Below are 15,077 nucleotides of genomic sequence, written 5' to 3'. Positions count from 1 at the left end.
TCTTTTCAAGACATTTTTGGAAGATAAAAACAATAAAAATAAAATAATATTTCCATTTTGGCCTCCTAGTAGTATGGTTTTCTCACTGCATCAGAAGTATAATGCTAATTTTTTCATATACTTTTTGGTTGAAAACTCTTCTGATGCTTTATCTTACAGGTTGCCTCCTTTGCTAGAAAAGGAAAAAGTTTGGGAACAAAAAGTACTAGTTTTAGAGTCCTTTACTTTAGAGATCCAACAAGCAGCTGGATAACAAATATAATACGTTATTTGTTTCAAATGACAAATTTAGACAAACACTAGAAATGAACTTCTGTGGCATTTATAAAATTGTACTTTTTGTAGCTTGCTCTTCAGCTATCTTTAAATTCAAATTGGCCTGTATATTGCTATTAATACATCCTCATGTGATAGTTCTCAATGCCATTTTCAACCACTTCTTTAATTTTTCTTGAAAAATATGAATGAAAAGTTCTCTCTATATAGGATATATTGTACTTTAAATAGTACAGGAGGTTCAAATTTTGAACTCATGAAATGTCAAGATATATTTAAAAAATAACTTTTATATTATCTTTGAAATTTAGACTGACCCAGGTTTATGTGCCTCAGATCTTTTAAGATTTATAGAGAAGTTACTTTCAAATAACTTTGGTTATAGTAGTTGTGAAATGCAGTTCTAATATAATTAATATTTCTTAACTTGAATGCCTTAATGTCTGCAAAAGCATTCTGTTACTTTGTGGATAGTTACTAACCCAGCTAATAAGGAAAAATGCACTGATCTCTAAGAATGAATAAACTATTGATTTTGCCTAGAGTTTTGAAAATTTCAGGAAAAGCTCTTAACCAGTTTTTAAGTCATTGGTGAGCTTAGATCTATGGTTTGTATCAGATTATCCAATGTCGTACTAACTTTGATAGAATTATAGCTATAGTTTATTACTATTTTGGCCTCAAAGATAAAGAGGGTTCCTAAGTTTTTAATTCATGAAGTGATGCAAAATGACTTTCTTAACCTATGCCTTTTACATCCATTTCTTAATTTTTATAATTAACATAATATTTGCTTTTTGGTCAGTTCATTAGAAACATTTTTTTCTTTTCTTTTCTTTTCTTTTCTTTTTTGATGGAGGCTCGCTCGCTCTGTCACCAGGCTGGAATGCAGTGGTGCAATCTCAGCTTACTGCAACCTCCGCATCCCAGGTTCTAGCGATTCTCCTGCTTCAGCCTCTCGAGTAGCTGGGACTACTGGCGCATGCCACTATGCCCAGTGAATTTTTGTGTCTTTAGAAGAGACAGAATTTCACCATGTTGGCCAGGATGATCTCAATCTCTTGACCTCGTGATCCACCCACCTCAGCCTCCCAAAGTGCTGGGATTACAGGTGTGAGCCACTGCACCTGGCCCCAGAAACATTTTTAATAGTTACAATAGTATTAAACTATGATAATATGTATTACAACTGGTAGTTAATACTTGTCAATTCCCCAGGGCTAAAGAATAGAATATTATTATTAATTTATTCTTTAGAAACGAACTCTCCCCCATTTACAAATGATGCTTCAATCAAAGACTTTATTAAAAATTACTCTTACAATTCTTCACTCTTATTGAAGCTTGCCATTTTTGAAAAAGAAAGTATCGGATGAAATAACTTATGCTGAAGATACTGCTAATTCAATTGCGCTTCTGGGTAAGTTAAGATTTCCTTAAGGTATACGGATGTAACGTATGACAGGTCCTACTGACAAGGAAGTATCTATTTTCCCCAAGTTTCGCTAAGAGGACTCCTTCTCCATGTCTAGGATCTTCTGTTGTTTCCTGGTAGTGAATTAATCACAGTGTGCATGGTGATAATTCTGGTATTGTATTCTGCTCAGGTTGTTTCATGATACCAATAAAAGTCCATCTTCTAAGTACAAGGACAGGCGGGTTATGTAGTTTGATGAATTGTTATTTAGTTTGATGAAGTGTTTGTTCACTATTTTTATAAATCAGAAAGTATACATCCCCCTTTTTAAGTAATCACGAAAACATTTCAACTTTGAACTCTAATATTTAATTGCCACAATCATAGAATTATTCATTAAATGATCTAAATTTTTAAATCAAATCATAAAATGATAGCATATTAAGAACTTCAGCATAATGCACATAAAGATGCAGATGCCTGTATTTTGTACACAAAAATATGAAAAGTATCATAAAAGGGTAGGTATTTACATACGGGTTATCACTTGATTTTCTAAAGAAAGAAAACAATTTCCAGGGAAATTAGATCAGGGAAACACTGGCTCTTTGAGTCAGCTCCTGGGACATGACAGCATGTTCCCAAAACAAATCGTACATTAAATCGATACTTACTAGTTTAGGTCTTTATTTGTACAGGAGGAATAAAAGATACACAATTGATCCAATGCATCTTTAAAAATATTTGCTGAGTAGTGATGTTCCCAGCATTACACTCCATATAGAAAGATGTTAGAGATTCAACTGGAATGAAGAAAAAAAAAGGATTTTTATTTTTAACATAGACACTAACCCTTTTATATCTCAGTAGGTTTTATAGTTTTTAATTTTAGTTACTTTGGGAAAACTACCTAGGGTTCACCTACTCTACAGCCCAGAGTAGGTGAAGGTGTTGTGGAGATTAGGTTAAACATGAGGGGGGCAGTTTAAAGAAAAACACCTTAGGGAGCAGGCAGGTTCAGAAATATGGGAATTTTTAATTATGTGAATCTCTATCATCAGTGGAAATTTACAACGAGAAGCCAACTCAAAAGAGGACATGGTAGTATTAACAGAGAAAAAGTGTAGTTTTTGTTGGTAACATTTTTAAAAATACCCCTGTTGCCATTATTTTTAAATATTGCTTCCAAAAGTGTTGACAGTCACTTGTATTATAAATATAGGCCAATTTTTTACTGAGTGTCAGCTTGTTCTTTGCTCAATGACTGGTACCCTGCCTGCACAACATGTTACTATCTCATATGACAACAGTATGAACTCTTAACTTTAAATGAGTTTCCTTTGCTGATTACTGACTGCAAGTACTGCTCTTCTGTCTCCTGGTTTTTTTTAATGGCTGGAAACATTAGTTTAAACTAAAATAATTGTATAGAAGATGAAATGTTGAACAAAAACTCTTCATGATTTTAGTAAGAACTTCCAGTTTCTACTGTGTGCTAATAAGTTATATTACATTTTCCTCCAAATGATACATAGATATTTCTGACTCAGAAGCAAGATTCTGGAAATGGATGAGGGAAGAAGTTGGTACTCTGCCCTGAGATTATGAAACAGGAAGCTATGATAAATTATCTAAATTTACAGAAACTAAAACAGTGGAAAAGCAGATGAAAGACCCTAGAATTTCCCATAAGCCTGCATATTTGGATAGTCTTGTTGGAAAAGCTTAGTTGTTCCTGTTGTGTAAAATTTTTAAAACCTAAGTAGTGATTTTGCAACTCCAAAAGAACAGTCCAAAAAATAAAATTTAGAGTTAGAATAATCTTAAAACTGTCTTTTTTAAGTGATGTCTTTTGCAGAGATTCTCCTGAAGCTAGGGTCAGGCTTTCCTTTGTGCTTTCTCATTCTGTCCACTTGCCACCCCACTTGCTAACCACCTCCAGAGATGAGCATCTTGCAAGGGCTAATGCAAAAGAGGAATTGCTAATTATTCTTTTACCCTCAGAGAGTCCAACCAGTTCTAGTTTAGTTCTAAGGTCGGTATCACTGACTACAGCTGTCCTCGGGCATTCAGAGAACCTGGATCATTTCCATAGTCCCACAGATCATTTTGAGATACCCTTGAGGATCATGTTTATAGGACTTCAACAGAGTAGATGCAAATCCAGTTTGAAATACAGGCTGAAGCCAATTTAATTGTAGTTTAGATATGACTGAAAAGGAACCTTCCTATTCGCCAACCCCACGCAGACAGCTTGAACATAAAACTATTATCCTTGCCTGTGGGGCAGCTGCCTAAAAACTCACTCTCTTCCAGTCTGCCAACAAATTGAAGAGCAAAGTTCACCTGGAACTTCTCTAAGCAAAGAACGCATTAGTAAAGGCAAAAAATTAAATGCTAACCCATATCTTGTCAAAGTAATAATAGTATCTAGCACATGTAGAACTTACAATATGCTAGATGCTTTTCTCAGCCCTTTTCTCATATTAGCTAATTTAATCCTCACAACAATCTTAAATGTGGTAACTATTGTTATACCTGTTTAATAGATGAGAAAAGTAAGACACAAGTTTACATGAGTAGTAAATGGCAGAGCCAGATTTAATCTTAGACAGTCTGGTTCTAGGATTTGTGTTAATAATCATCATTCTTTTCTCCCTAGAAAGGAGAGGCTGAATTGATTGAGGGGCCAAATGTATAAGGATGGATTCAGGGTACTGTTTATATGTATATGTATGTATATGTGTGAGCATATGTATAAAAATATGTATATAAATTGAACATGATCCACTTTGAATCTCTGAGAATATTGTTAATAATCATCATATTATTAACATTTTATGCCTAAATTCTACAAATAAGCTTATGACAGTGTTGTTAAGTAGCACCTGTTTATCTTTCTGGCAGGTGACTTAATGAAAATACCAAGTTCTGAATTGAGGATACAAATTTGTAAGTGTATTGTTGATTTTTATCATGCAGAACCACCAAAGAAGCATATTCCAGGTGAAGTTTACAATGGTCTTTCAGTGATAACTTGTGTATTTAGAAAACAGAACATTCTCATTTCTCTTTGAATTTGACAGACACAGTGGGCTCATAAATGTAACACATTAAAAAGAAAACTGTTTTTGTAGTCTTGATCTCTTCGGTCATCTTTTAAAAGTTATATATGTATTTTTCAGTTTTTGATTTGCATATTTTTATTCTGATGCTAAATATGAACAAATTTGTAAAGTGATGCCCAATTTAGTTTATTAATAATCATAAATGTTACTATTATGTAATGCTATTGATAAAATTATTTTTTAAACACTTTATAATTATTTATAATATCTGCCCCCACTCAGTTAAATGTTAAACTACCAATACCAGGGCCATTCTCCATCATGTTTGGGAAAATAGTTCTGTGTGTTATAGCTAAGGGGCCTTAATATATAGTGATAAGTGAACCACACTGAATTGGGCAGGAACAAGACAGTGGCATGTGCACTGTGAGGATATAATGTTAAGATGTACTTCTTACCTTCATAGTTTCCATAATTTCTAATCGATCCAGGAAGGGAGAGAAGATATAAACAATAACTTCTTAAGTTAAATGATTCTTAATATAGGTGGAAATAAGAGTCTATGGTAGTTCAAAAGAAAGATTATTTAAGACTAAGGAAAAATGGGAACCAGAAGTCAATTAAAAAAGGACAATTTAAAAAAAAAAAAAAGAAATTCAGGGAAAACAGAAGTAAGTCAAAAAGTAAAACAAAAAAATGAAACAACAGCTAAACTAGAGAAATGAATAAGGAGATTCTTAAATGTCCAACTTGAACTATTGATGAGATAGATGGGTAGGAGTGTCTTGGTAGATAAAGGATATTGGATACTAAAAGCAACAGGGACCAGAAATACAGGTTTGGAATCCACCCAAATAGAGTTGAAAAGCCACCAGAATGGTTGAGTTTGCCAAGAGATAAAACAGATAAGCAGCAAGGCATGAAAAATGACATGGAGAGTGTCCATACTGAGGTTTGGAAAAAATGATTAAAAGAAATTGGCAGTGAAGGGAGGTTCAAAGAGGAGGAAGAAAACCTAAAGACTGCCATGTCTTGTGTGCCAATGAATGAAATATTTGACAAAGGAGGAGGAAGTTGTCTCAGTGTCAAATGCTGCAGAGTTTTCTGTAATCGAAGAGTTAAAAGGCCAAGTCAATGTGACACCTGAAAAGTTGTAGTTAATCTTTGACAGATCTATTGATATACAGTGGTCAGGGCAGAGGCAGGATTAAAGAATCAGAGGATTGGCCGGGCGCGGTGGCTCAGCCTGTAATCCCAGCACTTTGGGAGGCCAAGGCGGGCGGATCACGAGGTCAGGAAATCGAGACCATCCTGGCTAACAAGGTGAAAGCCCGTCTGTACTAAAAAGAATACAAAAAATTAGCCAGGCGTGGTGGCGGGCGCCTGTAGTCCCAGCTGCTCGGGAGGCTGAGGCAGGAGAATGACGTGAACCCGGGAGGCAGAGCTTGCAGAGAGCCGAGATTGCACCATTACACTCCAGCCTCGGCGACAGAGCCAGACTCCGTCTCAAAAAACAAACAAACAAAAACAACAACAACGTAAAAGAATCAGAGAATTGTGAGAGTAGAGACACTGGATTTGAGACTGAGAGAGTAGTGGTAGTTCATGAATGCAGATATATCTTAAGATGAGATGGTGAAGAAAAAGAAAAGATGGAGAACAGCTCAGCTAGTGCAGTCAGAGAAAGGTTATTTGGGTTTTTAGGATAGGAAGAAATCACATTTGTAGGCAGAAGAGCTAGAAGCTGGTAAGAAAGAAATGGGAAGGCGAAATTCTCAAAGAAAGCACAAGAGGATGGAATTAAGAGCACAAGCTTAGAGTTAACCTTGGCAAAATACAGACGCCCTTAAAAGAAAGGGAGACAAGTGGTGTAGGACTTAAGACAGAGGAGTATTATGGGGCAAAGACGTGAGGTTGATTTGGTCAGGCTCTGAAAATTAGGAATCAGTGCTCTCACTATCACACAGTTGGTTTCAAGTAATGGATATGGCCAGACATCTGGGACTACAGCTGAAAAGTCCTCAGTACAGTAGTTGAAAGAGACACAGCCCTGGAGACAGGAATTAAGTCCATGAGCTTTAGTAGTGTTATATCCCTCTATTAAAATGTACCAGCAATAGAAAAAGATACAGTAAGTATAAAGTACATTTTGGTCCATCCATATGATAGACTATTATGCACTTAAAAATCATGATTTTAGAAAATGTTTTATAGGACAGGGAAAAGCTTACAATAAAAGTTTAATGAGTACAGTAGAATATAAAATTCTGTGTACTAGTATGTTGTTAAAATTGTATGCATACATTAAAAATATCACAAATACATGAAAATGTTAATGTTATCTCTAGATGATGAAAATATAGGCAATTTTTATCTTCCTCTTCTTACTTTTTAAATGCTTTTTAAAATTCATGTGGTGAGTAGCTAGAGCATATCATAGAAAGCTCATCACAGCATTGGACAGGGTCTTGTCCACAGCCAGAGATCATATTTAGAAAGATAAGACAAACTGACAGATACCTCAGAACTAGGGCAAAGTTAAGGAATCTAGTTGGACTCAAAAATCAAAAGTCAAGGAATTAGATAAGTGAGATCACTAAGAAAAAATAAAGCATCATCTCAGTAAATGAGGACCCTTTGGTGTTTATTTAATCCCTCTAGTTGAATGTAGTTAGGTAAGCACCTGTATACCTGCATCAAAAGGAGAGTTAGTATTTCTTACAGGTGCTAAGACAGAAGGAATTTTTATAAAATGTGTCACCAAGAATCAAATTTCCCTAAAATACCATTAAATTCATTCACAATTATCAGAGTAGCATTACATTTTTCACCTCTTATTTTATTGCGGACACTACATAATTGTTGTCCCTTGAAAGTACTGAAGTAATGCATTGGACCCGAACAGTGAAACTGACTAGTGAAAACATTCAGTATTTGTAATCAAATCATTTTCCATTATAGAAAGTCATATCTACTGACAAGAAATATTGTTCTTTTTTAGAATTTAGGATGTTTCCAAAATTCATGGTCCTATTTTAAATACTACACCAGGGATCAGCAAACCCTGGGTCCCAGGTCAAACTAGGCCCACTGAAAACAAAATTGTGTTAGAACACAGCCATGCCCATTTATATTTGTACTGTTTATTACTGCTTTCTTGCCACAATGTGCTATAGAGCTGAGTAGTTGACAAGAAACCTTATAACCTGCAAAGCTTAAAATACTATATGCCCCTTTACAGAAAAAGGTATGGCTCATCCCTATGCTGCACAATTCATAAATTCCATACACTTTTGAAAAGTTGTTCTTGCTGTTGCTTAATAATAAATTACTCATTCTTTTGTCTTAATGATCATTCTGTGAGATAACTGTTTGTATTTATTAACTAATTGTTGTTAGGTTACCAGCAAGCAAGTTCATCATACAAGATTCAAATGGCTGAAGTTGGAGGATTAGCAAAAACAATGGTCCAGTCAATCACCTTGCTTGAACATCAACTTGTTGAGAAACTTTGGGTACTTAAAGTTCTGCAGCATCTCTCGACTTCTGGTTTGTATATTATTAAGTTTAAACACTTCATTGTCAACTACTTTTGTTTCTGTCTAAAAATGTCAATGTTGTAAAGCAAAAATAATGTTTAAAATTTATTTTCAGAAGTTAATTGTACTATAATGATGAAAGCACAAGCAGCCAGTGGAATCTGTACTCACCTCAATGACCCAGATCCCTCTGGACAGCTTTTATTTCGTTCATCAGAAATACTTTGGAACTTGTTGGAAAAGTCTTCAAAAGAAGAAGTCATACAACAGCTTAGTAACTTGGAATGTTTGCTGTAAGTGTATGTGATTAGATAGGAATGTTCTTTTAATCTTAAAATGATAGCCAGTGACATAACTAACATATTTGTTTGAATCTGTGTTCAATTATGTTTTAGATTCATGTAATGGCTATGTTTCAGGACATCTTCTTTGTGCCATGGTATAAATGAATCTGCACAATAACAAGCCACACTTTTCTATGTGGAAGGCTCTTGAAGTAGCTTCTTAACACTAAATTATACCTTAGAATATACATAAAGTAAAATTAGACTTTAGAAGAACGATTTCATTTATTTATCCAGTGAATCTATTATTGAGTGCTTACTATCTTCCAGATATTGCAGTAAGCATTAGCAACAAAATGTAAGCCTTCAAGTTGCTTCTTCACTTATTCAACAAATAATTGTCTGCTCTATGCCAGCTTCAGTATTAAGCCATAGAAATACCACTGAAAACAATACAGATATTGTCTTTGCATTCGTGGAATTTACATTGTGCTTGGACTAAAAGAGAACATACTAAATGTTATGAAACAGATTATTGTAAGATGTACATGTTCTTCAGAAGAAGGTCAATCAGCACATTTTTGTTTGCAAGTGACTAAAAACCCAACTGATCAAAGCAACATAGAAAATTTATGGCTTATTTAACTACAAAGTCAAGGATAAAACTGGTTTGATGTACAGCTTTATTCAGGGATCAGCAGATATTAGGACTTGGTCCCCCCCTCTCTACATTGTCTTCCGTGGTGTTGGCTTCATACCCAAGCCTATGTAGTAAGACCTAAGAAGTCTGGGATCACATCATCTCAACCTCAAATCAAGCAGAAGAGAAACCTTGCTATCCTGAAGGCTCAGAGAAAAGTCTTTGAATTGAGTCCAGTTTGGCCCTGAATGGTCTAATATTGGTCAAATGCCCATTCCACAGTGATTTATTAATGCCAAAAGAAAAAATGCTCTGAGTGGTGAAAAGGCAGCTGAAGGCCGCCTCACAGGAGCAAAAGTCAGGAAGGACTAAATGCCTAAATAAAAATAAGAATGCTGTTCTTATAAAAAGGGCAAGTAGGTCCCAGGAGGCAAAGCAACAAATGTCTACTATTAATACAAGGGAACCTAACTCAGAGTTGGAGAATTCATAACTGCTTCCTAATGAACTCAAGTCTAGTAACTGAATGACAAACAGGACTTGGTAACACAGAAAAGTTTTGCATGCAGAGAGCGTCCTAGACAGGGAAAAAAAGTGAAAATATAATTAGCAAAATCGGAAAACTAGAATTCAGTATGGTGAGAGCAGAAGGAACAGACTACAATGGTGAGAGATAAGGCTAACAATGTTATCAGGGCCCATAACATGAAAGGCCTAATAAGCCTTGCTTGTTAAGGAGGTAGGACTTAATCCGAAGAACAAAGAATAGTCTTTAAATGGTTTTACAAAGGAAAATGACATGATTGAATGTATTATAGAGCTGTCACTTTGACCACCATGTGTAATAGACTGGTTTAGTGGATTCTTATCTGGTACATAGAGAATTAGAGGCAGATTTCGAAGTGTAAAAAATGTTAAAGATACATTCAAATCAATAGTATAATAAAAAAGGGAGATTTTGTTGATAGACATTCAGGTAGTATTTCCATAAAAGTATGTCTTAGTTTGAGCTGCTATAACAAAGTACCATAAACTGGGTGGTTTGTAAACAACAGAAAGTTATTTTTCATAGTTTGGGAGGCTAGAATTCTAAGAGCAGGGTGCCAGTGTGGTTGGGTTCTGATGAGGGTCCTTGTCTGGATTGCTTACTGCTGATATCTTGTATCCTTTCATGGAGGCAAGAGAGTGAGACAGCTCTCTGGAGTCCCTTTTATAAGGGCACTAATTCCATTCACGAGGGCTCATTACCTCCCTAAGACCTCACTCCTAAGACCGTCACATTGAGGGTTAGGATTTCAAAATATGAATTTTGGAAGGACGCAAACATTTAGTGCATAACAATATAGTTTTTAAAATACGATTTTACTTTCTAGGGCTTTGAAGGAAGTATTTACAAATCTGTTTATGAGAGGTTTCAGTCATTATGACCGTCAGCTTAGAAATGACATATTAGTGATCACTACAATTATAGCTCAAAATCCTGAAGCACCAATGATTGTAAGTATGAATCAAATTGCATTAATTTTAATTGTGGAAGTGGTGGGCGTGGGTGAAAGAAGTCCTATATTATGTTGTAATATTTGTGTATTTTGTTGTAATGCTAAGTTATGCTGTAATATCATGATGGTCACCAGTATGCTTATCACTCTGCCAATTCTTCTTTGCAATCCTTTGGAAATTTGGAATCTTCTTCATATTATGTGATTTATACACGTATTTACCACTTATGCTTTTCTTTCCTTCTTGATGATTTGAGTTTCCATCTGGCATCATTTCTCTTTCACTGGAAGAACTTTGTTTATAATTTCTTGTGGTGCAAACCTGCTGGCTGCTGGCAACAAATTATCTTAGTTTTCTTTTTATCTGAAAATATATTTAATTCATCTTAATTCTTAAAGTCTATGCTCATTGAATATAGAACTCTAGGCTGAAAAGTTTTTGTTTAGCATTTCAAAGATAAAGTTTTACTGTCTTCTGGAGTCTGTTGTTTCTGATGAGAAATATTCAGTGTGAGGTTCCATGGTGTAATGGTGAGTACCCTGGACTCTGATGAGAAGTATTCATAATTTCAAATCATTATTCCCCTATGTATAATGTATCATCTTTTTTCTCTCACTGTTTTCAAGATTTTCACTCTATCTTTGGTTTTTAATAGTTTCAAAATGATGTGCTAAGGTGAGATCTCCTTTGTATTTGTTCTGCTTAGGTTTCATAGAGCTTCTTGGAGATATAAATTTAAGTCTTTAATAAGATTTGGAGAACTGTTGGCCATTATTTCTTCAAATATTTTTTCAGTCCCATTCTCCCTACTTCTTCAGGGACTCTGATTACTTTTATGTTTGACTTTTTGATATTGTCCCACAGGTTTGTGAGGCACTGCTCACTTTTTTCAATCATTTCTTTCTCTATTCTTCAGGTTGGATAATTTGTGTTAGTCTATATATTTAAATTCATCGACTTTTTTATTTCTGTCATCTCCATTCTGCTGTTAATCTCATCCATCGCCTTTTTACTTCAGATATATTTTTCAGTTTTAGAATTTATTTTGATTCCTTTTTACAGTGTCTTTCCTAAGAGTTCTTGTCTTTCTATTCATTATGAGCATCTTTACTGTAGATTCTGGTATACTCCTCTGATGAGTTTTTAATAACTATACATTTAACTTGGCTGTACTTATCCCTTTGAGGTATGACATTCCAAATCTCAATTCAGTTCTTGCCTGGGATGCTTGAGTATTCTCTGCACTTGTGTGGTTCAGACATCAGCCAGATATTTGGGAAGAGTTTGTACACAGAATTTAGCATTCTCTCTCTCTGGCTCTCTCCTTTATGGGATTTCTCCCTTCACTTTCTAGTGTCGGTGGTTGCCTCTGTCTTCTGGTTCTTCAGGCCACTAAGACCACAGGGTTACTCTGAGTTTTAGCATTCCCACGAGGTATAGAATATGGCCTGCTCTCAGGTCAAAAGCCTTTTTTTTTTTTTCTGAGACGGAGTCTTGCTCTGTCACCCAGGCTGGAGTGCAGTGCTGCGATCTCAGCTCACTGCAAGCTCCGCCTCCTGGGTTCACACCATTCTCCTGCCTCAGCCTCCTGAGTAGCTGGGACTACAGGCGCCCTCCACCACATTGGGCTAATTGTTTTGTATTTTTAGTAGAGACAGGGTTTCACTGTGTTAACCAGATGGTCTCCATCTCCTGACCTCATGATCTGCCCACCTTGGCCACCCAAAGTGCTGGGATTACAGGTGTGAGCCACCGCCCAGCCCCAAAAGCCTTTTTTTAAATGGGAAACTCATTTAGTACCATTCCCTTCTACAAAATTCTGACATCCCTCCAGTGTCTGCTTACTCTTGGTCACACGATAGTTTTATTTGTCACCAGCAGGAGAATTTCTCTCGGAGCTACTACTCATCTGTACCAGAAGCTAAGCCTTCACATATTTTTTAATTAAAAATCATTGAATGATTGAAATTATTTAATAGAGATCCTGGGCAACAAGATTCACAAGTTAGGCACGTAAATTCTAGTTGTGCTACAAAGAACTGGCTATGAAGACCTCAGCCCACTAACAGTGGACATCAAGTAGTCCCCATATAAGAGTCATGGAATTCATACTGTGCAAATAGGGAAACAGTCCTACATAGTATCCTAGTTAAAGCTGCGACTTATAGGTGAAACTTTGTTTCTCTAGAAGCCCCTGTTCAGTTAGTAATTTCTCATTAGTGTCCTTGCAAACATTCAGATGAATTTCACAAATGCGAGTCAAAGGAAATAATATCATCAGCATCTAAAGAAACCATATAGATCCTGAAGTAATGGGGCTATAAAACTACAAGCTCATAAGCCCAGGGTTTGCCCCTGTAAACTCTCCCTAATGTGCAAAGTCCAACTAGGATATCTCTGTCAGGAATGCTGACATTCTAAAATGTTTGCAACTCTGGTGATTCTTCGGGGCTTTTCATGCTAAGTAGGAACTACTTTATTATCTCTTGACCAAACGTTTGACATAGCAAGAATGACTGGGGTAGAAGTGGAGGTGTTTAAGAGGAAAGACTGTTGAGAGTAACTGGATTTTCCTCCCTTACTCTGTCATTTGAAGTATAGATAATGAATTATAGAAGTAACTATGAAGACCTAATATACTTTGGATCCTTAACAGTTTTAAACAGACTATTCATAGAATAATATAAAATATTTCTTAGAACCTACAGAAGTAAGTTTAAAATTAAATAAATCTGGCTTATTTAATTTTAAATAAGCTTATCTGGCTATATGTTTTTATTCTTTGCTTCACCCTTTATTACTATTCATGCTTTATGAATTCAAATGAATGACAGTAGGATAATTTGATAAATGTACATAAGTAGTAAATGTGAGCGTGTGCATCATAACTTACATCTTATTCATTCATCTTTCTGCTTATTTTATGTATTTATATTAGGAATGTGGCTTTACCAAGGATTTGATACTGTTTGCCACCTTTAATGAAGGTAAAAAACATAAAACTTTCAACTTCTTATAATTATCTTGATGAGTCTTGTACAACATTTAAGCTTTCATTTTACTTTTTTTCCCTCACAGTTAAAAGTCAAAATCTTTTGGTAAAAGGACTTAAGCTTTCTAATTCCTATGAAGATTTTGAGTTGAAGAAATTACTATTCAATGTAATTGTGATCTTATGTAAAGATTTACCTACTGTACAGGTAAAGAGTAATCAAGGCAGGAAAATCAATAAAAATTGTCTCACTTTATAGTGTAACTATTTTAAAGTCCTGACTGTAAATCTTTTATCAATTCATATATTTACCATAGAAAGTAGTAAAATTTTACTAACCTGAATTTTAGCTTTAAAATTTTTTCTTTGCTTTTCTGTTAGTAAACAGTGAAGTACTTAAATTTAAACTACATAAACCAAAGAAAAATAGTAGAACCTAAGAGATTTAATGATACAGTTAGATATCTTGAATTAGACAGCATAAAATGAAAGAAGCTTCACATAGGCCTGTCCAGCCTAATAATCTGTCTCTGACCATAGTAACAAGGATTGATTTAATGCTGGAGAAAATTATTAACCTCTGTGATGCCAATCTCAAACTCTTATGAACCTGTTTTTTCAACACACAAGTTTAGCGTCTTTAATTACTTTTACTCTCTATGAATTCATCTTAATACTTTGTTTCCTGCATAACAGCGTGATGTAATTTGAAGAACATTGGAACTGAATTTCACTTCTCGCTTATCACCTACTAGCTACGTGGCCTTAGCAAAATTACCTCATCTATCTGTGGTTCATTTCCTCCTTCTGTAAAGGAAAGATTATAATGCTTCGGCCCTGCTCACAGGTCTATTGTGAAGTTTGGATGAAGGTTTTTTAAACTATAAAGTGATAGTAAATGTATTTTTAACAATTCTGTTAGTTTAGTTAGTTGCTGCATTAAGTGAAATTTCCTTCTAGTCTAAAACTCTACCAAACTCCAAGGATTACCATAAAAAAGAAGTAGGAATTCAGTCTATCAACTTCACCACCAATAATAGAAAGATGGGATAGTCTAGCAGTAAAGGCTTTGTAGTCAGACAGAATCTCAGTGCTACCACTTTCTAGCTATGTGGCATTGAATGGGTTGTTTGATTTCTCTAAATCCCAGGTAGCTCAACTTCAACATGGGGATAACACCTACCTCGAGATTATTATGAGGATTTAACTGAGCTGAGCATTTTCTTAGTAATGCAACTTTAAGGAATATATATATTTTCAAATGCTCAGGAAAAGAAAAATTGTCTTTACAATTATAACTTTGTTATTTGTGATCAAAAAAATACATACTGTGTAGAACCTAAATGCATTTTCCAAAATGC

At 35.1% G+C, this 15,077-nt stretch overlaps 1 protein-coding gene across 3 annotated transcripts in view; it reads left to right on the top strand.

Annotated features, from left to right (window-relative positions):
* CFAP69 (cilia and flagella associated protein 69) overlaps positions 1 to 15,077 on the top strand; it is a 66,741-nt gene that overhangs the window by 18,467 nt on the left and 33,197 nt on the right. For 2 of the 3 annotated variants that reach the window (XM_025379534.1, XM_025379532.1), the window contains exons 5-11: positions 1,620 to 1,696; positions 4,601 to 4,699; positions 8,161 to 8,310; positions 8,416 to 8,593; positions 10,598 to 10,721; positions 13,663 to 13,711; positions 13,803 to 13,924. In XM_025379534.1, the coding sequence (XP_025235319.1) occupies positions 1,620 to 1,696; positions 4,601 to 4,699; positions 8,161 to 8,310; positions 8,416 to 8,593; positions 10,598 to 10,721; positions 13,663 to 13,711; positions 13,803 to 13,924 (799 nt within the window). The remainder of the gene's footprint in view (positions 1 to 1,619; positions 1,697 to 4,600; positions 4,700 to 8,160; positions 8,311 to 8,415; positions 8,594 to 10,597; positions 10,722 to 13,662; positions 13,712 to 13,802; positions 13,925 to 15,077) is intronic. The other variant, XM_025379533.1, reaches the window with a different exon arrangement.

The sequence above is a fragment of the Theropithecus gelada genome, chromosome 3, assembly GCF_003255815.1.
Source record: "Theropithecus gelada isolate Dixy chromosome 3, Tgel_1.0, whole genome shotgun sequence".
Lineage (NCBI taxonomy): Eukaryota > Metazoa > Chordata > Mammalia > Primates > Cercopithecidae > Theropithecus > Theropithecus gelada.
Note: the sequence above shows the minus strand (reverse complement) of the source record. Positions and strands in the feature narration are given on the sequence as shown.